Here is a 24,061-nt window from a genome sequence, read left to right on the forward strand (position 1 = left end):
CTGATCCCAGGAAGCAGAGTCAAGAACAATCTCCATGCCCTTCTGCTTCAATAACATCGGATTATTATTTATAGTAACCTCAACACACACACACACACACACACACACACACACACACACACATTCTTTCTCCTTACACAGTTACTGTCTTCTGGCCGAAATCCTCACCTTCCCTCTACCAAATCTTTTTCTAATAGCTAGCATCTATGCACCTTTTCTGACAGCTCAGATATTCCCTGCCCCCATAAGTCTCCCTGATTAAGCAGACCTCCTAATTACTCCCATAATACTCTCTATCTTGAATTTTACCACTGTTTCACAAGGATTATCTGAGTGTCTTTCTCCCTCACTAGACTGAGGACTATAGAGATTAAATTTTTTTTCTATCTTTTCTATTTCTAGTATCTCCTACCACTTCCTGCAACATAGTAGTCAATGCATATTTCATTAACTAACATATATATATATATATATATATATATATATACATATATATATAACATTATAAATATTTTAGGCATTTTCTTATAGACTATTGTATTTCTGTGCTACAAAAACTATACAGAGTAGGGGGGTAAGGGGATGGGCAAAATTGCTGAAGGGGATTAAGGGGTACAAACTTCCAGTTATAAAATAAAGAAGTCACAGAGATGAAAATACAGCATAGGGAATATAGTCAATAATAACGTGATAACATTGTTTGTTGATAGTAACTAGACTTACTACCATGAGCATTGCTTAAGGTATAGAATTGCTGAATCACTATGTTGCTCACCTGAAACTAAAAATAGCATTGTATGTCAAGTATACTTCAATAATAGAAAATTTTAGGTATTTAAAAGTACAGACAGAGATATTGCATCTTGAGAAGGTTAAGTGTCCCAATCAAAGTCACACTGCTAAATGCATCAGAGTGCCGACTTGAGTTCCAGTCTTTAGTTTTTAATCTAGTACACATTCTTTCCTCCTTGAAGAAATTAGACTAGACTGAATTCATGACTACCCCTAAAGGTACATGTTATTTGTGCAGTTGGAAGCAATCTGAGCAGTCTTAACTCATTCTAATATCTAGGATCAGGAGCTTTTACCTGCAGCTTTGAGGCAGAAAATAATAGTTGACTGTGGTCCTAAATTCCTGCCAATCAAGATACCACCTTGAATTCTCAATGATGTAGTTTTTATTTTGGAAGCTTTGTATAATATAGCATGAAAGATTCTAACTAAAATCAAAACGTTCTGATTATCCACACTTTTTAAAACAAGCATTCCTTAAAGGTAACGTTATGTCTACCTGGGTGAGGGAGTAGTTTACCATAAAGTAAGCTCCTACCTCTCTCAGCGTCTGCTGCCTCATAGTTACCACACTGTCCTTGTTGATGGTCGAGAAGCGCAAAACATTCTTGAGACCCAGACCTGCTTCCTGGGCATTTACACTTGGAGGTTCCACAGACCATCAAACAGTTTGGAACTGTGCCACAAATACTCAGCTTCTTTCCCCCATTCCTGCTCCTCGCCTTTCTTCCCCACCTCAGTGAATGACATGTCCATCTGCCAGACTGCACAAGCCTGAATCATGGAAGTCCATTCTTAAACTTCCCTCCCTTAATGTCACCTGCTTGGTGTCCAGGGCCTGTCTTCAACTTCCTTCTTTCAGTTTCCAATGGAAACTTTCAGCTTCCATTGCTACTGTCCTAGCTCAGGCCCTATTTATTTCTCACTTGGACGACTAGAGTAGGATCTTAATTGAACACTATCTAATCTTGCCCATGCCAATCTATTTTCCTCACCACTGCCAAGATACCATTTCAAAACTGACCATCTAGTCAGTCTGGGCAGGTTTTACTGGTCCTAGAAGTTTGTACACAATGCCTCCTCTGTAGGAAGCATTCTCATGGTCACTTCTGACCCTGAGGCATATTCCATGACACTTCTGGAAGGCTTTCCTGACTTGCACACACCTGCCACATGCTGTGTCTCATTGTCTGTCCATGCTCAGTACAGCCTGCACTTAACAGTTGTAATTCAATGTTAAACGACACAAAAGCCATTTGAATCCAGATTCTCCCATCTTCTTTCTCCTCCCTGAACTAGCAATCAGAACATCAGAGTGGCTCCTTTCTCTCCCTCATTCCCCTCACCTGATGGGTCATCAAGGTTTGTCAATTCTTTCTGGCGTTAGTCTCCAATCCAGTCTCCACATACTCAATTAATTTCTAACCTGAAATCTTCATTGACTAAAGCAGTGCTTCTCAAATAGCAGCATCAGAATCACCTGGAGAGCTCATTACACAAACATTGCTGGTCCCCAGGTCTAGGCTTTCCAATTCAGTAGGTCTGGAGTGGGACTGAGAATTGGCATTTCTAACAAGTTCCCAGGAGATGCTGATGCTGCTGGTCCAGAGAACACACTTTCAAAACGAATGGCACATTGGTTCTCAAACCTGAAGTGGGCATTAGAACATATTTATACCTTGGCTCACTCCTGACTACTGAATCAGAATTTTCAATGGAGTGGGGTAGGCAGACATTTCTCAGCTTAAAGACTCCACAGGTGATTCTGATTCTGAGTAACAACTAGGAACTCAATGATTAACTCCTGGACCTGGACTGTGCCTTCTTCCCAAGGCTTAATTTCTCACCCCTGGCTTTCTATCCCGCTTTCCAGTCATATGGAACCAGCAGGCAGTCTGATGATTCCAGACTTGTGTTCCCTCTCTTCAAGCCCCAGATCAATTTGAGCTACTAATTTATGCATCCATTCATTCACTGACCATCTAGCACGCACAAGCCTAGCACCCAGTGTAGGGCGGAGTGTGGTGAGCACTACAGATGCAGCTTTGCCTCATGGAGCCCACACTGTTGCTCTGAGCTCCTCAGCATCCTCTGCTTCCCTTTCTCATTTCCCAGGTAAATACTGGCTTGATGCCACACTTTCTTGCTAGACTGTAAATTTCATGAAGGCAGGGACCGTGGTCTGTCTTTGTAGGTGCTAAATAAATATTTGTTCAGATTAAATTGAAAAGCTCTTCCCCTGACCCAGCCTTCTTTCTTTCCTTTTTCTTTTTTTAAATTTGAGTATAGTTGACACACCATGTTACATTAGTTTCAGGTGTACAACTTAGTGATTTGACAGGTTTATACATTATGCTATGTTCACCGTAAGTATGGCTACCATCTGTCCCATTACATCACTATTACAAGATCATTGACTATATTCCTTATGTTCTGATTTTCATTTCCATGACTTACTCATTCCGTAACTGGAGGCCTGTATCTCCTTTTTCCCTTCACCTGTTTTGTCCCCCCTTCCCCCTCCCCTCTGGAAACCATCAGTTTGTTCTCTGTATTTATTGTTCTGACTCTGCTTTTTGTTTGTTTATTCATTTTTTTAAAATTCCATTTATGAGTGGAGTCTTATGGTATTTGTCTTTTTCAGCCTTACTATGTCACTTAGCATAATATTCACTAGGTCTATCCATGTTGTTTCAAATGGTATGATCTCATCCTTTTCTATGGCTGTATAATAGTCCATTGTGTATATACCCTACATTTTCCCTATTTATTTATCTACTGATGGACACTGAGGATGCTTCTGTGCCTTGGCTATTGTAAATAGTGCTGTAATAAACATAAGCAAAAATATATAGTGGGCAAAAGACAGTCTTTTCAATAAGTGGTGCTGGGAAAACTGGACAGCCACATGCAAAAGAATAAAACTGGACTACTTTCTAACAGCATACACAAAAAAGAATTCAAAACAGATTAAAGACCTAAATGTGAGACCTGAAACCATAAAAATCCTAGAAGAGAACACAGGCAGTAATTTCTCTGACATCAACCATAGCAACATTTTTCTAGATATGTCTCCTAAGGCGAGGGAAACAAAGGCAAATATAAACTATTGTGACTACATCAAAATAAAAAGCTTTTGCACAGCAAAGGGAACCATTAACAAAACAAAAAGACAACCTACTAAATAGGAGAAGATATTTATAAATGATATATCTGATAAAAGGTTAGTATCCAAAATAAATAAAGAACTTACACTACTCCATACCAAAAAACCCCAAATAATCCAATTTAAAAATGAGCAAAAGACCTAAATAGACATTTTTCCAAGGAAGACATACATATGGCCAACAGACACATGAAAAGATGTTCAACATCACTGACCAAGCCTTCTTTCAAAAATCCTCTCCCTGCTGTCATTCGTAATCTGCTCCAGATCTCCTACCATAGTCAGAATTGAGCTATGTCTTCCCTGAGCCGAAGCCCCTACCCAAATAACGGTTTCTAACTTAGCACTTGTGATCCTTTATTCCATGTTGTTTATAAACTGGCTCCTTCTACCAAACCGTGAACCTCTCTTTTTTGCCTTTAATCTCTATACTTCATATTAGTAATATTTGTCAAATTAATGACTGAAGTCAATTTTGTCTTCACTTAAGCCTACTTCCGAATGTTTTTGCTCAAACTTCCTTGTGGCTTTAACGAAATCTCCTTAAGACTCTTCAATTTCTCCATAGTAGAAAAATACCATAATTAAATTTCATACACTATGGAATATGCACAACATAGGATTTAGAGGGGGAAAAAATGTTTATCGAGAGTCTGAATGAAATCCTCAGAGAGAAGGCAAAGCATGACTTTTTGAACTGTCTACTGCATTCAGACCCAGGGTCCTGCACTGAAGTCTTAGCTCCAACTTAAAAAAATCATCCTGGGCATGCCAGTCACCCCAGCCTTTTTACCTCCCAGTTCTATCATTTATAAACTGAACAAAAGACGTGGTTTGTGATCGACAGTAAGTCTTGACAGCAAGTAGGATGCTACTTAATGAATTAAACAGCATCTTTGAAATTCATTTAAAAAATGAAATCAGACAACGTCTGGATAGAAAGAGGTGTCAAGAAAAGAGATGGTTACACTTTACAAAATATACAAAAGGTAAGTGTTCTTGACAAACTTTGCTCAGACCATTGTGTCATTCACATAGTAGGCCTTCAGTGGATATTTACTAGGCGAAGGAAACAAACAAACAAAAAAAACAAACAAAACAACAAATCTGTAAGTGTTTTCATTTAACTTGGCAGGAATCAAAAAGCACCAATCTGCTCCCATAAATAATCATCAGTGATTCGTGCATTGCATGTCCCTCCAGGAAGCCATAGTTTCCCGCTTTGTGGTGCTGGAGCCAGTGCCAACGGTCTCCCATAGGTAAACAACTCTGCTACTAGCACTCACACAGTCTCACATATTCAGAGAAATCTTCCTACCACAAATATTCATGACTGTTCAACACACAGTTCATAGTTGTATATAAGCTCTGTTCTATCACTTTGCTACCCAACTTTTCATTAAGCCAGAGGGGTTAAAATTCATTTCTTTAAGAAATATTTTAAGTTCATTTATTTATTTTGAGAGACATGGAAACATCCTGAGCAGGGTAGGAGTAGAGAGAGAGGGAGAGGGAGAAAGAATCCCAAGCAGGATCCATCTACACGGTCAGCACAGAGCCCAATGCAGGGCTCACACTCACAAAACTGTGAGATCATGACATGAGCTGAAACTGAGCATCAGATACTTAACCGACTGAACCACCCAGGTGCCCTGAGGTTAAAATTCATTTCTACACTTGATCTTAGGCAAAAGTCCAAAAAGCGATTAAAATTCATTTCTAAGCAATACTGTGGTTATGTAAACTTCCTAGAAATTTAAGATCACCATTCTATCCAGCTGCTGAGTTTTCCCTGGAGTAGCTTATACATTTTTTCAACCACATACTGATAGTGTGCATGTAGACATGGGGAGGAAATAAAAATATACAAATTGTATCACCAGCTTAATTAAAAAAATTTTTTAAGTTTAGTTATTTATTTTGAGATAGAGAGAGAGAGTGCGCAGAGAAGGTGCAGAGAGAGAGGGAGGGAGAGAATTCCAAGCAGGCTCTGTACTGTCAGCACAGAGACTGATGTGGGGCTCAAGCTCACAAACTATGAGATCATGACCTGAGCCAAAACCAAGAGTTGGACATTTAACTAACTGAGCCACCCAGGAGTCCTTAATTTTCTCTTTAGTAGATTGGATGTCTGTATATGGAATGAAGACCCTAGAAAGCCCACACTATTCCCACAATTGCTTATTGCAAACAATGCTCATTCTATGCAACAAAACTAACTATTAATGAAGTTTATGTATCATTGGAGCAGATAATTTTACAAGGCGGTGTTCTTAAGGCTCCAGAATTAAGGATTTGACTGTGGGAGCAGGGAGTCTCGGGGGCAGGACACCCCAGATAACCTCACCCACATGCATTCCTCAAACAATGCTTTTCTGTATGTAAACAGAAAATAGAAAGGAGTATATGGTTTTTGTCTTTAGTATTAAATAGCTGCCTTTTCTTCAGTACGCTCTTAAATTTCTGCACAATGCACAGCCTTCAGCACCCCAAGGAGCATAAACAAAGGATATCAGGCAAGTTCACCTACTCCCACTTCACAGAACAATGCTTGTTGTTAACTAAGCAATTCCCAGGGCAAATTTATGATTTTTGAAGCCCAGAGTAAGTACTCAGGTTGGGTCCTTGGAATCTGAGGTCAGAAGCACGAGGTGCCCGCTCAGTCCCCAGGGCTTTCAGAAAACACGAAAATGTGACCTAAAGTTTGTGCTTGCATCTACGCCAAAGACTATTTAGGCACAGAGAGAAATTAAAGCACATTAAAGCCTCAAAACAGCTTATTGTTCATGCTCCAAGACCTAACCTTTTCTTTCTTATATGCTGCAATGCTTTTCTATATACATAATGTATCTGTATATAAAAAATATCTTGATAGAGAGGAACCTGGATGGCTCATTTGGTTAAGCGTCCGAATTTGGCTCAGGTCATGATCTCATGGTTAATGGGTTTGAGCCCCATGCTGGGCTCTGTGCTGACAGCTCAGAGCCTGGAGGAGGCTTTGGATTTTGTGTCTCCCTCTCTCTCTGCCCCTCCCCCACTTGCTTGCGTGTGCATGCTGTCTCTCAAAAATAAACATCAAAAAAAATTTTTTTAATATCTTGATAGAGCAACAAATTATATAGATTTGAAAATTTGAAATTTGAAAATTTGAAAATTAGGAAAATTTAGTCCATTTCCTAAACAGAATTATAACCCGCATCATTTTCCTGTATTCTTAGACCTTAGGTTATATCACAAGACAGAATTTATAATCAGTACTTAATTTATCCCAAAATATCTGTAACTATATGCATTTAAAGTGTAAATGCAAACAAGTGCACAAAAAGATTTCTTTCTTCCTGCCTTTTCAGGGAATATTTTGGCTACAGTTAAACCCCATATGACGCTTATTAACATGTATGTAATGGAACTTGAGGGAACAGTTTCTCCCCCTTATTGTCTGGTGCAAGTATAAAAGTGAAATAGGTTACTGTTCCCATTTTTATGAGTATACTTATTCTTAAGTCATTAAAATAATGAAATAATTAAATTTAATTAGTATTCTTTTATTCTTTAATAATCGCCTATAAAATAATAGAATTGAGCCAGAAAAGAAAAAAAAAGAAAATATATATATATACATGCAGTATTTGCATAACTTGAAAGTCATTTGGAGGGGCGCCTGGGTGGCACAGTGGGGCGTCCGGGTGGCTCAGTTGGTTAAGCATCTGACTTCAGCTCAGGTCATGATCTAACGGTTTGTGGGTTCAAGCCCTACGTTGGGCTCTGTGCTGACAGCTCAGAGCCTGGAGCCTGTTTCAGATTCTGTGTCTCCTCTCTCTGCCCCTCCCCTGCTCATGATCTGTCTCTCTCTGTCTCTCAATAAATAAATGTTAAAAAAAATTTTTAAGTCATTTGGAAATATCTGAAAGTGTAAGTTATTTATTCAATAGTATAATTGAACATAGTATATATAAATTGAATATAGTATATTTGGGTATTTAGTACAATGTAAATACAGCCATGTGTGTCAGGCTGAGGGAAGTTGTTGGTGGGTCACTGAATTTGTTGGGTCCTTTCACATACCATGGACAATTCTAGTGCTAGACTGTTATTCTAATTGACTTTATGTGAATGCAACTGGCTAACCCAGTGTCTATGAAGAATTATTAAATATCTATGTTTTCAGGAAAATTATGTAGTACCAAATTTCCAGTGAGATTTTGATATTTAAAAGTCCCTTGGATAGACTTTAAAATAAATGGTGAAGTTAAAAAGGGGGAAAAAACACTGAAAAAAATTTATGAAGAAGAAAGACCAATACTATAAGCACAACATAGTCACACAAACATTCCCAACATCACTACTTTGAAACAGAGATTTGAAGCTTGCAAAAAGGCTGTTTTGAAAAAAATAACAAGAAAGTTAGGAAGTTCTGGGTTAGATGAGAGAGTCTGATAAAATCCACACTCTTCCATTCTGGCACAAATGGAAAAGAACGTAAACGCCTACTCTACTGAGCTTCGACTGGTCTGTTAGCTAAGGAGGAAATGCCTTGCCTAACACTAACCAGTGGAGAATCATTGAAAAAGTAGAGATTAGTGAGAATAAAACAACAAAAAGAATAGCTCCCTACCCATTGCCTCCCACTGAATGAACTTTTGACATATCAGCAAACTCTTCTTTCCTCTTGCTGCTGCTGGTGTACTGCTCGCTGTACAGCTTTAGGGACATCTGCTCAACAGCATCTCTTTGTGCTTCCAGGTAGCATAGCTGAACCTCAGCCTGGAGAGAGAAACAAAGGGGAATTGCTGTTTTAATCCAAAAGGAATGCATTTCAAGTGAGGTGTAACAACTCAAAGAATGGGAATTGTTCACATCATTATACCGTTCCTTTTTGGGTTGGATTTAATGGGATCAGCTGGGCGTATTACAGAATTATACTTTAGATCTGAATCTTATAAGTTCCTCCTTAAAATATGACTTGAATAAGTGAACTCTCAGAAGACTCAGTAAATATCACAAAATATCCCTGTGATCATAATACTGCATGATGAGATTTTACATAAAAATTCTGTGAAATTCCTTAATAATATTCTTCCTTATATTGCCACATATGTAACATTTATTTTTTAAAGATCTCCCTCAAACCCATACATTTTCATGGACATATATTCTGAACGTTTCTCATTATCTTCCCTTCTCATTATCTTCCCTGAGAAGAATAAAAGCCTAGTACAAATTCTAATGTATCTTCAATAATGACAATAGACTTCCTTTGTTACTTTTTTGGGGGGTCCCCTGTATTATTACCTTAATTTTAAAACAGACAGAATCATGATTTTGCTTACATGTTGGTTTGAATTGTTACATCTTTCATAGTTACTTGGGGCTTACTGTAGTAAAGAGAGGTAGTAAGTTCACCATGCTGTTTTCTATCAAACCAAGGCCAAAAGAATGCTGAATAATATTTGGCATGGAAATTTATTGAATAGATGCTTTATTTATTGCAGCTGTTATGATCCCTGTGGCTTTAGGGTTCCCCAGAACACCAGATGAGACCAGGAATGCGTGCCCATGGTAGAGGGGAGGGAGAAATGCTGACTTCATGTGCACTGCGCACCAAAGGAACTCTTATTTTCTTTTGGCGTACTTCACAAAATCCATCCATGTCTGTTAACATTTCTGATAAGCCTTAAAACTGCTACTTCTTTCTAATTTAATTACATATTGTGTTAAAAACAGTTCTGGGTCAGCTGTTGGGTAGTTGCCAGAATTCTGTAATGTTTAAGAAAAGCCAAGTCAGACACGAGGTCCTACTTTTTGTGAACCAATCAAGGCCTTTTGCCTGCTCTCTGGCTGTATAGACTTGACCATGGAAGAAAAACAAAACAAAACAAAACAACAACAACAACAACAACAACAACAACAAAAACAGTGTTACAAAGTGGCAGCTGCTTAAAACAGCAAATCAGGACTCTGTAAATGAAACGGGTAGTTTATGAAATGTAAGATCTCTGAAGTTCCTATGTTGTTGCTTTCTACAAGCAGCTAATTATGAACACTCTAGACTATAGAGGAGAAACTTATAAAAATGCTAAAATTACTATATTTTGATCACTGAAATTTCAGAAATCAATTAAAAGCTATAATCTATATATGGTTCATGTGAATTTTTCTTGCCCAAACTAATTGGAAAGTAATAGTCAAAGAACTTAAAAACAATAATCCTCCCAAATGCCAACCCCTTTTATCCTTCCCCTCTTCCAAGCTGTAGGGATAATAAAGAGGTCTTCCCATACCATGTATTCTATTGGAAAACCCATTCAAATAATGTTTCTCCACCATTAGATGCCAAGGGACATGTCTGATCCCTAGAGATTCTCATAAGTTTTTAAACATCCTAAGATAACAAGCCAGACCATCCTCATTCTGGATAATGATCTCACAAATGTGTGTCACTGGTCACAAAAAGAATCATCAAGAATGAAGTCAACTTAATGTAGACATCACTACTATAGAAAAATAACTGGAACTCATCCCTCAGAGACCCTAGGCCATTTCTGTGTACAAAGGAACATACCTCTCATATGACAGGGATACATGGAAAGGAGTTCAGAGAACAATACGGAGAGCAATTCAAAGATAATTAGTCACCTTATGAAAATGATTGAAATGTTGTAATGTAAGACTTTTATTGCACAATATCTCACAGGCATTTGACATAGGAAACTTCCCTGCACTAACAAAGAGATGAATTAGATGGCCCAAGTCTTTCCTATCCATCTCTATTTCTCTCTCTGCTTTCAATGATTCATTCCTAAATGTGATGATAAAAATAGAACCAAAATAGCTCCTTCTGCTAAGGTTGAATGGCTTTGCCAGTCTAACTCTCTGCAGACTGGTTAAATTTTTCTCATACTATATCTTAGTCCAAAGATAAATTTTTAAGAGGAAGATATGAAGAAAATATACTACTTTAAAAAACAGTAACACTGAATCTCTGATTAAAGGAATTTTATTTGTTAGCATTTATGATAATAGTGGATACTCTGTAAAATACTATATTTTACAAATGGTAGCTCAACTTGATTAAATAACATTACTGTTATGTTATCAACAGAATTTGGCAACTTACTCATTAAGGAAAATAAAGGAAAAAGAGGGTGCAAATACAGTGACAGATCAACTTGTTACTACCTGGTTGCTGAAAAGCCTATGGTGCCATCAATTAGAGTAGGTGTAAAAAAACAGCAATATGGATGGATGAAACAGATGATGTGGATTTGAGTCTTTTGGTTTGAGGTACTGGTGGAACACCCAAAAGGAGATGATCAGTAAACAAGTGGAAAAAATTAAGTCTGATATATAAACCTAGAAGCAATGGCTGACATTAGGAGAGGAAATGAGAATGCCATGGGAGAGAGTATATGATGACAGAAAAAAATATCAGTTCTCACTTATTCTACTCAAAGTCTGCATTACCCCTTAGCTGACCTAATGTGATGGATTCTCAATCACTCTCCTTCCTTCCTTCTCTACCATCACCAAATCTGTTTTACAGATGGTTCACTGATTGATTTCTGAATCAGAGCTGAGATCACTAGTTGTTGTTTCAGGGCTTAATTCTGGATTGCTTTTCTTTATTTATACTATTCTCCATGGCTTTCACTGAAATCTATATAGTAATGGCTCCTAATCTTTTCTGAGCTCCATATTATACATCCAAGCAAACACCTGACACTGCTTCTTGGATTTACTTTAGGCACAAGTATTCAAAACTGAATGCTTCATTCTCATCCTCACCACATCCCCCAAAACATTCTGCACTTACGTCCTTCCTTTCAAATAAATGGCACCATGTGTTGCTCAGGTCAGAAAACTGAAAGTTGTCCTTAATTCCTCCCTTTACTCATTTCCCACAGCCATTTACTCTCTAAATTCCATTGATTCTTCTTCCAAAATGTCTCTCCAGTCTGTCTCCCCAATCTGCATTCCTGCTAGCCTAGTCCACGCCTTCATCACCTCTCCTCTGCAGTGCAACAGTTATCTTCTAACATTCATCTCTACTCACCCATTCCTGCCCCTCCAATCTTCCTTTATAGTGGCCTCAGTGGTTCTCATAAAAAAATAAAATAAAATAACAAAACAAAACAAACAAAAACCCAAAAACAAACAAACAAACATCCCAAACTTCTATGCTCCAAGACATTTTGTTCTTCAGATGTCATTTTCTAATTGTCTTTCTCATGATCACCATGCCCTGTCATCTCTATTTTCAGTTCTTTAAACAACTCTTTCCAATCTCAGGGCCTTTGCACATATTGCTCTCTTTCTCTGGAATACTCTCTTACTAATGTCTTCTCATCCTTCACTTCTCAGTTGACATTTTATCTCTCGAAAGGCCTTCCCTGATCACCCTATGAAAGGTATATTCATTCTATTTTTTTTCTCCTTTGGAACAGTATTAATTTCTTTTACAGAATATATCACAATTTAAAAATTCTCATATTTACTTGTTTATACTCTGTCTCTGTCTCCAGACTCTAAGCTCCATAATGGGACTGGGTCTGTCTGTCTCCTTTGTTATTTGTACTCCCAGCACCTTGGCAGAATATGATAGGGGCTCAGAAAATAACTGTTGAATAAATGAATTATACATTCATCCATCTATCCACTTATTACTCATATGTGCATTGAGCCTTCAACATGTGTCAGGAACGGCACCTGGGACTATGTGTACGACGAGGAAAAAACAGTCCCTTTGGAGAAGGAAAGAGCTATGCCAACAGATAGCCTCAAGTGTGCTATGTAAAATGAATGTGGGGAGGATGAGAATTAAAAAAAAACAAACAACTAATTGTCTGAAAATGAGGAATGGGCAGTAAAAGCCTAGGAGAGGTGTCATTTGAGCCAGATCTGGGAGGATGGGTATGATTTTGTCAGGTGAAGAAGCAGATAGATTCTTTATAGGCAGTGACTTGTTTGTTCAAAGGCCTAGAGTCATGAAAAGGATATGGCGTGTTCAGAGAGGGGGCTGGAGCTTTGGGGCATTTAGATGAAGAGTCTTACAGAGAAGAGGATGTCAGTTTAGAGAATTTGGATGCTATCCAACAACATGACAACAGAAGATGCCACTGTTTCTGTAATGGCCTTAATCTTCCTCCATCTCTCCTTTTCTCTCATGGCAAGGGAGTCATCTGATGGATTAGTCCAAATATGCTCATAAAGCACTTACCTCCTGATGTACTTTGGGAATACTGCATTGAGAAGGAATCAAGTTTCCATCAGGCCAGAAGGCCAGTGTCCCAAATAAATGCCTAAGAGATTCTAGTAACTTGTACCTCTAGTAAACCTTTAACATAATATGGACTGAGCTCCTCCCACCCCCAATTCATATGTTGAAGTCCTAACACCCAATATGACCATATTTGGAGATAGTCTTTTTTTTTTTTTGAACTACTGCAACAATTTATTATTTCTTAATATATGACTAAGTCAGCACTTATTTTAGAGTTTTTCTGCCTATTTTCACATGCTGTTTTTTTATTTTATTTATTTATTTATTTATTTATTTATTTATTTATTTTTATTTATATATGAAATTTATTGTCAAATTGGTTTCCATACAACACCCAGTGCTCATCCCAAAAGGTGCCCTCCTCAATACCCATCACCCACCCTCTCCTCCCTCCCACCCCCCATCAACCCTTAGTTTGTTCTCAATTCTCAACAGTCTCTTATGCTTTGGCTCTCTCCCACTCTAACCTCTTTTTTTTTTTTTTTTCCTTCCCCTCCCCCATGGGTTCCTGTTAAGTTTCTCAGGATCCACATAAGAGTGAAACCATATGGTATCTGTCTTTCTCTGTATGGCTTATTTCACTTAGCATCACACTCTCCAGTTCCATCCACGTTGCTACAAAAGGCCATATTTCATTTTTTCTCATTGCCACGTAGTATTCCATTGTGTATATAAACCACAATTTCTTTATCCATTCATCAGTTGATGGACATTTAGGCTCTTTCCATAATTTGGCTATTGTTGAGAGTGCTGCTATGAACATTGGGGTACAAGTGCCCCTATGCATCAGTACTCCTGTGTCCCTTGGATAAATTCCTAGCAGTGCTATTGCTGGGTCATAGGGTAGGTCTATTTTTAATTTTCTGAGGAACCTCCGCACTGCTTTCCAGAGCGGCTGCACCAATTTGCATTCCCACCAACAGTGCAAGAGTGGAGATAGTCTTTAAGGAGGGAATTAAGATTAAATGAGGTCACAAGGGTGGGGCCCTAATCCAATAGGAATGGTGTCTTTATAAGAAGATGAAAAGTAGGGACAAAGAGAAAAGGCCATGTGAGGACACAGCGAGAAGATGGACGTTTCCAAGCTAAAGAGCGATGCCTTACAAGAAATCAAACCTGCCAATATCTTGATTTGGAATTTTTAGCTTCCACAACTGTGAGAAATACATTTCTGCTGTTTAAGCCACCAGTCTGTGGTATTTTGTTATTGCCACCCTAGCAGACTAATACACATAATAAAGTTAGAAACACTGCCTTCCCATCTGAGGTTGAATATAATTCCTTTGCATTCCTTCACTATTCCTAATAGCACCTTTGTGCCTTTGTTTTATAAGCACCTAGAACCTAAGTCACAAGGGATACACCTCTTCAAATTTAGACTAACCATTAATAACTTAATCAGAATATAAGGCACAGTGTGTTAAAATAGTTTACTTAAATTTGGCTTCATATATAGTGATCCAAATTCAATAATCTTCTTTTAGGGCCTGAATAATTACTCAACCATACAGTTCCCCTTGATACTGAATCAAATAACAATATAGCTAACCCATGATAAATTTGCGGGAAGGGTTAAATTTCTTAACAATCTTTTTTTTTCAATATATGAAATTTATTGTCAAATTGGTTTCCATACAACACCCAGGGCTCATCCCAAAAGGTGCCCTCCTCTATACCCATCACCCACCCTCCCCTCCCTCCCACCCCCCCATCAACCCTCAGTTTGTTCTCAGTTTTTAAGAGTCTCTTATGCTTTGGCTCTCTCTCACTCTAACCTCCTTTTTTTTTTTTTTTTTCCTTACCCTCCCCCATGGGTTTCTGTTAAGTTTCTCAGAATCCACATAAGAGTGAAAACATACGGTATCTGTCTTTCTCTGTATGGCTTATTTCATTTAGCATCACACTCTCCAGTTCCATCCACGTTGCTACAAAGGGCCATATTTCATTCTTTCTCATTGCCACGTAGTACTCCATTGTGTCCTAACAATCTTTAATGATTAAACACATAATCACTTTTATAATTACATATAGACATATCCCTTATCCTTGCCTTAAAAAGCACTGATTTAGTCAAGAAATATCAATTATTTCATCATTGCTGCATGTCCCAGCACCCTTTGCTGGGTTATGTATCCTGAGAATGTTAAAATTAATTTCACTATTTCTTAACTCATGCTATTAGAAGTCTGCCCACTCATTCATACTGTATTTCATAGCTTCCCACCACAACTACCTGCCTTCTTGCATCTGGGTCCACATCCTCTTCCTTCCCTCCTGTTTCTGTGGAAACAGTCCTTTTACCTTTCTAAGTCTGGTCCCCTTCACCTGTGCACCAGATCTTCTCTTATCTACATAAAGATTGTCACCTCTGTGGTAAATCGCCCTTCTTTCCTGTATACAGTTTTTTTCTCTCTTGTGTATTACTCTCATCACCACATCAGCCAGAAAAAAAATGCTGTTGCTTTTCCCTTGCTGAGAAAAAAAGAAAGAAAGAAAGAAAGAAAGAAAGAAAGAAAGAAAGAAAGAAAGAAAAGGAAAAATAATCCTTATACACCAATTGACACTAATCTATCCCCTGGCCAAAGCCCAATTTCTCTGTTCTCCATTATTGCAAACTCACTTTTATACTATATAGATATACACTATCTATTCACTATGTCCAATTCCTCTCTTATTTTCTCTTGAACACACTCCAGTCAGGGTTTTGTTCACATTCCCCATGCCAACAGTTAGTCCTCAGTCCTCAACCTATACTGACCTGCTCCAGCAGGGCTAGTAGGCATGCTCTAGGGGCACTTGGCCTTATTTGCATGACAGCTTAGTCCCTAACCTCTCTCAGGTCTTTGCAAAAATGCCATCTTCTCATTCAGGGCTTCTCTGATCTCCTACTTAAAAATTCAACTTACACCCACCCCCCACATCCTTATACTCTTTCATACATATTTACCATATCTAGCCAAAATATGTTACTTATTTTGTATTGTCCATCTTCCTCCAGTGGATTAGAAGCCCCATGAGGGCAGGGACTTTGTCTATGTGCTTGTTGCAGTATCAACAGCACCTAGCACAGCATAGGGTATATCACAGGTACTCTATAAAAATTGGCTGAATAAATTTTACTGAGTTTGAAAATCTGAAACAGTTTAAAATGTACAAAGAAATAAAATAGATTGTTTGAAGGCTGCAGCCTCAGCTTGATTTCTGAAACTGTTGGCATCATTCTCACTTAAAAAGGAGATTCTTTTCTTTCACAAAAGAAAATTATTGAAATATATAACTTACTTACTTTTCTCTAAGAAGAAAAGAAGAAAAGGAAAGCTTTAATTCAGGAATCACTTGATAATGTTTTATTCAGCTAACAGAGTGATCTTATACGTCATACACTATATTAGAAACTAACGATGGCAGTCACACACACATAGAATAAAAACTTGAGCTATTTTCTTCATGTGGTTATCTTCACAATGCGTTTCAAAACAAGTTTTAAGTCTTTAAGTCTTCTGGGTAGGAACTTGTTTTAGCTTAATAAAATCTGATTTCTCATTTTAAAGAAAAAGAGTATTTGAGCTTTTGAAGGAGACATTAATGCCATAGTTTGTTTTTGGAAGAATCCACAGTTACTCAGGAAGATCGTTTAATATAATGTGGGGGGGTAAAAAAGAGAGAAGATAGTACTTTTTCTGGCAATAATTTTGTCATTTGGAAATATATTTCTACTTTTACTACACAGAATTTTTTAACCTTTGATGCAGTAAATGTAAGCACATGCAGTCTTCTCCTCCTTATATAAATATTTACTATGACTTCTCTTTTTCTTCCCCATTGTATCCCTCTCATGCAACTAGCCGAGACTGCCTCTTCTTCTGGAAGAACCTATAGGTCTCAAGACCCCACAGTCCTGACAAGGACTTCCAGGGTTTATTAGAATCTACACTGTAAATCTCCATAATTTTGTTTGGTAGAGCTCCCCATACTCACTCCAGGATTTAGAGTTGTCATTTTACAGTATTCCTGGTTTTTTTTCCCTCACGATTCTAGTTATTTGGGGGCATTTTTGCTTTTGTCATCATTGTAGGTGGTTCATAATTTCCTAAAATAACTCACCTCTGGAACTGAATTCAAAGTGCATCTCCTTTGAGGAGGGTTTGAGATGACAGTATAGAAGAATCCTGAACTCACCTTCTCCCATGAACACAACAAATATACAGCTACATATGGCACAATTCTATCTGAAAAGGACCTGAAAGGTAGCTGAACAGCACCTCCACAGCAAAGAATAAACTGCAATGGAGAGATGGGTCCTAAAGCGTCTGGCCTCAAAAACCAATAGGACTTACTTCTAGGAAAACTATAGGGCTGTAGGGAATGTAAAATCTACCCTTAAAGTGTTCATGCACAAACCCAGTAGCCTAGGGACCCAGCACAAAAGCACAGTTTAAAATGCACCTATCATAAATGAAGGACACTCATTTGTTAATATTAAAGTATCTACCAGAAAGTCAGGAGCCTGTTGGAATTCTCTCTCTGAGGACAAATGCACTGGTGGGAGCCATTTTTGCATTCTGCTTCTGTCTTGTTGGTGTTGGCCCCATGGAGGGACATTTTCACATTACCTCCTAGCCTGCTAGCTCTGGTGGGAGTGCCTACATCTAGGAGTTGCAGCCATGCCCCACTATACCCTCGCTAGGTTGGCTGAACACACTGCGCCTACATACCACAGCCATAATCCCTCAGGCATCATAGCAGGACTACCTGAGTGCTCCCCCAACCCCTGCATCTCCAAGCCTTACTCCCCTCCTCTCCACAGTAGCTGGTGGGAACATGCAACCCATACAGTGGATGTTCCTTGAACATCTGCCTCTGGTAGTCAGGGGGATTGTATTTCTGGTTCCCAAAGGTCTGAAACAATTGAGGAAATAGTCTTTGGCAGGCTACCACCCCCAGGGCACTGCACAAACACTAGACCATCACCTACAGCCATCATATAAAAAAGGCCTATTTTCTTGTCCTGGAGCTTCAGGCCTGAGGGGCAGGTTTTAGGTTTGCCCTAATCCAGAGGCAACAGAGTTGCCCCCAGGGAATATGGGTGGAAAGATATAATATTTTCATCCTTCTTTGGCCTCACCACAGCTAGCTGATACCTCCCAGAAAGGTGCTTATACACACATCAAAAGCCACAATATTTACAACTGTTGTCCAATAGATACCTCCAGATCTCCTGATCTAGAAGTCAGCAGGGTTTATGATTGTAGACCCACAAGACTGTAGATATTTAAATACCTTAAAAGATGCTGCCTGAAGATCTGGTTTACAATTACCCTAAAACTAGGCACTGTCTTAGATCCCTCCATTTAGAACACTGAGAGCTTTAGGCAGACCCTCAACAGCAGGGAACTATCCACAACAAATCAGGCTATTTAGACAATCACAAAGGTCTGAGAAACAACCAAAAGCTAGAGAGCAAGGTTGAACCATAAGTTCTATCACCCACATAAGGCCATTCCTTCAAGACTAGGACAGGCAGCTGTTTCACCTAACACATAGAAACAAACACAAAGAGTCAAGCAAAATGAAGAGAGACAGGAATGTGTTCCCAGTTAAAAAAACAAGACAAAAGCTCAGAAAAAGACCTTAATGAAATGGATATAAATAATCTACCTGATAAAGAGCTCAAAGTAATGGTCATAAAGATGTTTAATGAACTTAGGAGTATGGATGAACACAGTAAGAACTTCAACAAAGAGATAGAAAACATAAGAAAGTACCAAACAGAACTCACAGAACTGAATAATACAATAGCTGAACTAAAAAATACGCTAGACAAGTTCAACATCAGACTGGAAGAACTAGAAGAAAGGATCAGTGACTTGGAAGACAAGGCAGTGGTACTCATCCAAGGAGAACAGAAAAAAAAATTTTTAAAGTGAAGATAGCTTAAGGGACCTGTGGGACACCAAACATCAAGAGAAAAGCATCTGCATTATAGATGGAAAAGAGAGAGAAAGAAAAAGTGGTAGAAAAGTTACTTGAAGAAATAATGGTTGAAAACTTCCCTAACATAGAGAAGGAAATAGACATCCAAATCTGGGAAGCAGAGAGTTCCAAATAAAATGAACCAAAAATCTCCACTCCAAGGCAGATTGAAATTAAAATGTCAAAAGTTAAAGAGAGAATACTTAAAAGCAACAGGAGAAAAACAATGGCTACGTACAAAGGAGCCCCCATAAGGTTATCGGCTGATTTTTCAGCCAAAATGTTACAGGCCAGAAGGGAGTGGTATGATATGTTCAAACTGCTAAAAGGAAAAAACAAACAAACAAACAAACAAACAAAAAAGAAACAAAACAAAACAAAACAAAACAAACAACTTCAAACCAAGAACACTCTACCTGGCAAGTTTATCCTTCAGAACTGAAGGAAAAATTAGGAGTTTTTCTGATAAGCAAAATTAAAGGGGTTCATCACCACTAAACTGGCCTTACAAGTAATATTAAAGGGATTTCTTTAAAATGGAAAGAAAGGCACAAACTAGTAACAAGAAAACATGTGCATGTAAAACTCTCACTAGTAAATACATGTATACTGTAAAGGTAATATATTAACCACATGTAAAGCTATAATAAGGTTAAAACACAAAAGTAGTAAAATTAACTATAACCATAATAATTAGTTAAGGGATACACAAAATAAAAAATGTAAACTAGGACATCAAAAACAGAACATTGAGGAGGGGAGTAAAAATGCAGACTTTTCAGAATGTGCTCAAACTTAAGATGCTATCAACTTAAAATAGACTGTAATATACATAGGATGTTACATGTGAATCTTATGGTAACCACAAAGCAGAAATCTACAGTAGATACACAAAAGATAAGGAGAAAAGAATCTAAACGTAACATTAAAGAAAATCACCAAACCACAACACAAGAAAGGAACAGAGAGGAAGTACAAAATTAATAAACTGGTAATACATACATACCTGTTGATAATTATTTTAAATATAAGTGGATTAAATTTTCCAAACAAAAGGCACAGAGTGGATGAATGAATAAAAGAACAAGATTCATCTATATGTTGCATATAAGACACTCACTTCAGATCTAAGGATACAGACAGAAACTGAAGGAAGTGCTGAAAAAAAGATGTTCTATGCAAATAGAAATAAAAAGAAAGATGGTGTTCAGGCTCTGCACTGACAGGGTGGAGCCTTCTTAGGATTCTGTCTCTCCTTCTGTCTGTCCTTACCCCGCTTATGTTCTCTCTCTCTCTTTCTCAAAATAAATAAACTTTTAAAACAATTAAAAAAAAGAAAGATGGTGCTGCTATACCTATATCAGAAAAAAAATTTTTAAAGCTAAGATTGTAATAAAAGGCAAAGAAAGCCATTATATAATGATAAAGGGGTCAATCCAACAACAGGATATAACATTTGTTAATACTTATGCACCCAACATATGAGAACTTAAATATTAAGAAACCTAAGAAAGAAATTAACAACAATAAAACAACAGTTGAGGACTTTTAATACCACCTACATCAATGGATAGGTCATCCAGACAGAAAACCAATATGGAAACATCAGCCTTAAATGATACATTAGACCAGATGGACTTAATACATATATACAGAATATTCCATCTGAAATCCAAATGCAGAATACACATTCTTCTCTACTGCACAGGAACATCCTCCAAGATAGATCAAATGTTAGCCCACAAAACAAGTCTCAACAAATTTAAGAAAACTGACATCATATCAAGCACCTTTTCTGACCACAACAGTATGAAAATAGAAATGCATTACAGGAAGAAATCTAGAAAAATCAAAATATGCAAAGATTAAACAACATCCTACTGAAAAACTAATGGTTCAACAAAAACAACAACAACAAAAAAAATCAAAGGAGAGTTCAAAAAACACCTGGTGACAAATGAAAATGGAAATACAACCATACCAAATTCTATGGGATGCAGCAAAAGCAGTTTTAAGACAGAAGTTTATAACAGTACAGGCGCACCTCAATAAACAAGCAAAAAGAATCTCAAATAAACAATCTAACTCTATATCTAAAGGAACTAGAAAAAAGGAGAACAAGCAAAAATCAAAGCTAGCAGAAGGAAGCAATCTACAGATTCAGTGTAATCCCTATCAAAATTCCAATGGCATTTTTCACAGAACAAAAACAAATAATTGTGAAATCTGTATGGCACCACGAAAGAGCCCAAATAACCAAAGTAATCTGCAGAAAGAAAAACAAAGCTAGAGGTATCACATTCTCTGGTTTCAAACTATACAACAAAGATGTAGTAATCAAAACAGTATGATACTGGCATAAAAACAGGAAGATAATCAATGGGACAGAATAGAGATCCCAGATATAAACCCACATATATATGATGAGCTGGTTGTTGACAATAGAGGCAAGGACATACAATGGGGAAAAAACAATCTCTTTAATAAATTGGTGTTGGGAAAACTGTACAGCCACACGTAAAAGAGTGAAAGTAGACCACTATTTTATACCATTCACAAAAATTAACTCAAATGAGTTAAAGATTTGAATGTAAGTCCTGAAACCATAAAACTCCCAGAAGAAAACATGTGGTAAACTCCTTGACATTGGTCTTAGCAATGTTTTGTTTTGTATTGTTTGGAATATGACTCCAAAGGTAAGGGAAATAAAAGCAAAAATTTAAAAATTGGACTACATTGAAATAAAAAGTTTCTGCATAACAAAGGAAACCATCAACAAAATTAAAAGGCAACCTACTGAATAGGAGAGGTTATTTGCAAATCACACATCCAATAAGGGGGTTATATCCAAAACAGATAAAGAGCTCATACAACTCAACAATAAAAGCAAAAAACCCGATTAAAAAATGGTCAGAGGATCTGAATAGACATTTTTCCAAAGAGGACACACAGACAGCCAAAAGGCCCATGAAAATATGCTCAACACCACTGATTATTAAGGAAATGAAAATCAAAACCAGAATGAGACATCAGCTTACACTTTGTTGGACAAGATAAGAAACAACAAGTGTTGGAGGAGATGTGCGGAAAAGGGAAGCCTCATACACTGCTGGTGAGAATGTGAATTGGGGTAGCCATTATGGAAAACAGTATGGATATTTCTCAAAAAAATTAATAATAAAACTACCATATGCTCCAGAAATTCTGCTTCTGGATATTTATCCAAATAATACAAAAACACTAATTCAAAAAGATATATGCACGCCTGTGTTCATTGTAGCTTTATTTACAGTAGCCAAGATATGAAAGCAACCTAAGTGTTCATCAATAGATGAATGGATAATGATGATATGGAATATATATATACATGAATACTACTCACCCATAAAAATTAATGAAATCTTGCCTCTTGTGACAACACGGATAGACCTTGAGGGTATTATGCAAGGGAATTAAGCCAGACAAAGACAAAAACCATATGATTTCACTTATATGTGGAATCTAAAGAACAAAACAAAACAAAACAAAACAAAAGCAAGCCCATAGGTAGAGAACAGATTGGTGGTTACCAGATGGGAAGGGGACTTTGGGGTGGGTGAAGTGGATAAAGGGATGCAATTGTATGGTGATGGATGGTCAGTAGACTTACAGTGGTGATCACTTTGTAGTGTATACAAATATCAAAGTATATCACTGAATGCCAGAAACCTATCTAATGTTATACCAATTTTACCTCAATGACAAAAAAAGTTCATTTCCCCTGTGCAGAAATGAACTCTCTAAGTATGTTTATTATTAGCTACATTCTGGCTAAGTACAAATAACATTTGGCATCACAGTGGACCAGAATCTCACGTTTTTAAGTCCTGTGTGCATGACTAAGTGGAATAGCAACGCCTCCTTCTCCTACAGAGTTGGGGCAGAGAATCACAGGATTCCGGAGCAACGTATTTTCTGTAGTAAAATTGATTAAGGGCCTTCATTTATTCATGTGACAAATATATCTTGCCAGTCTTAAGTGTAAGATATCGTGCAAGTTACAAATCTGGGTCAGACATGGTCCCTGCCTTCAGGAAACGTAGAACTTAGAATTACAGAAAAATTGTACTGCATAATAGGAGCTAAAATATTCATCCAAGGATAAAACTAATATTACACTTCAAAAATGTTGACAAAGAGACAGTAAGTTAGTTAGAATGTTCTTTTGAACATTATTCTTGGATAAGAGAGTTATAAAAGTATTTAAAAACATAAATATTTTTCCATTGTTAAGAATTAAATATACATCAAGTATTTAATAAGTGACTCAAAGCTACCTCAATATTATACTCAGAAAAGACTACTGTATATACTAATCTTTTACATTAGGATACAAAACTCCTATGACCATACTGGCAGCTCCAGAAAACCAAGCTTTAGGTTCCCAAGGTTTATTTATATTTCATTCATGGATATATGGATAATCAAATCAGACAAAAGATAACTGATTTAAGTGAAAAATACTGTATTTATATCCTTCAAAAGTCATCTTTATTTCTACTGACTTGATGCTGTTTGCAAGCCATTAAAAACATTCATGATAATCTTTAGAAAATTCAATTTTAAAGCTATGTCTTTAATGATATTTGTTAAATGGTGAGCATTTAAACAAAGTGGACAAATTAACATGAATGCTAATTTCATTATTTATTCTGCATTTGTGTGTAAAGAAAAATGCCTTCCTCCTCCATTTTAATGATAGATGAGTTGTTTATTAAAAACAACACCACCACCTCCACCTAACAAATATAAAGAACAAATACATCACGCAACTGCATTTGTGGAGAGCCTCACCCACCACCATCCTCCTC

At 37.3% G+C, this 24,061-nt stretch overlaps 1 protein-coding gene across 6 annotated transcripts in view; it reads right to left on the bottom strand.

Moving 5' to 3' along the window:
• Window positions 1-24,061, bottom strand: part of AKAP6 (A-kinase anchoring protein 6) — a 493,633-nt gene that overhangs the window by 141,453 nt on the left and 328,119 nt on the right. For all 6 annotated transcript variants that reach the window (XM_025919741.2, XM_086709961.1, XM_086709963.1 and 3 more), the window contains one exon: window positions 8,574-8,722. In XM_025919741.2, the coding sequence (XP_025775526.1) occupies window positions 8,574-8,722 (149 nt within the window). The remainder of the gene's footprint in view (window positions 1-8,573; window positions 8,723-24,061) is intronic.

Source organism: Puma concolor, chromosome B3, assembly GCF_028749965.1.
Source record: "Puma concolor isolate L17-30 chromosome B3, mPumCon1.1.hap2, whole genome shotgun sequence".
NCBI classification, from domain to species: domain Eukaryota; kingdom Metazoa; phylum Chordata; class Mammalia; order Carnivora; family Felidae; genus Puma; species Puma concolor.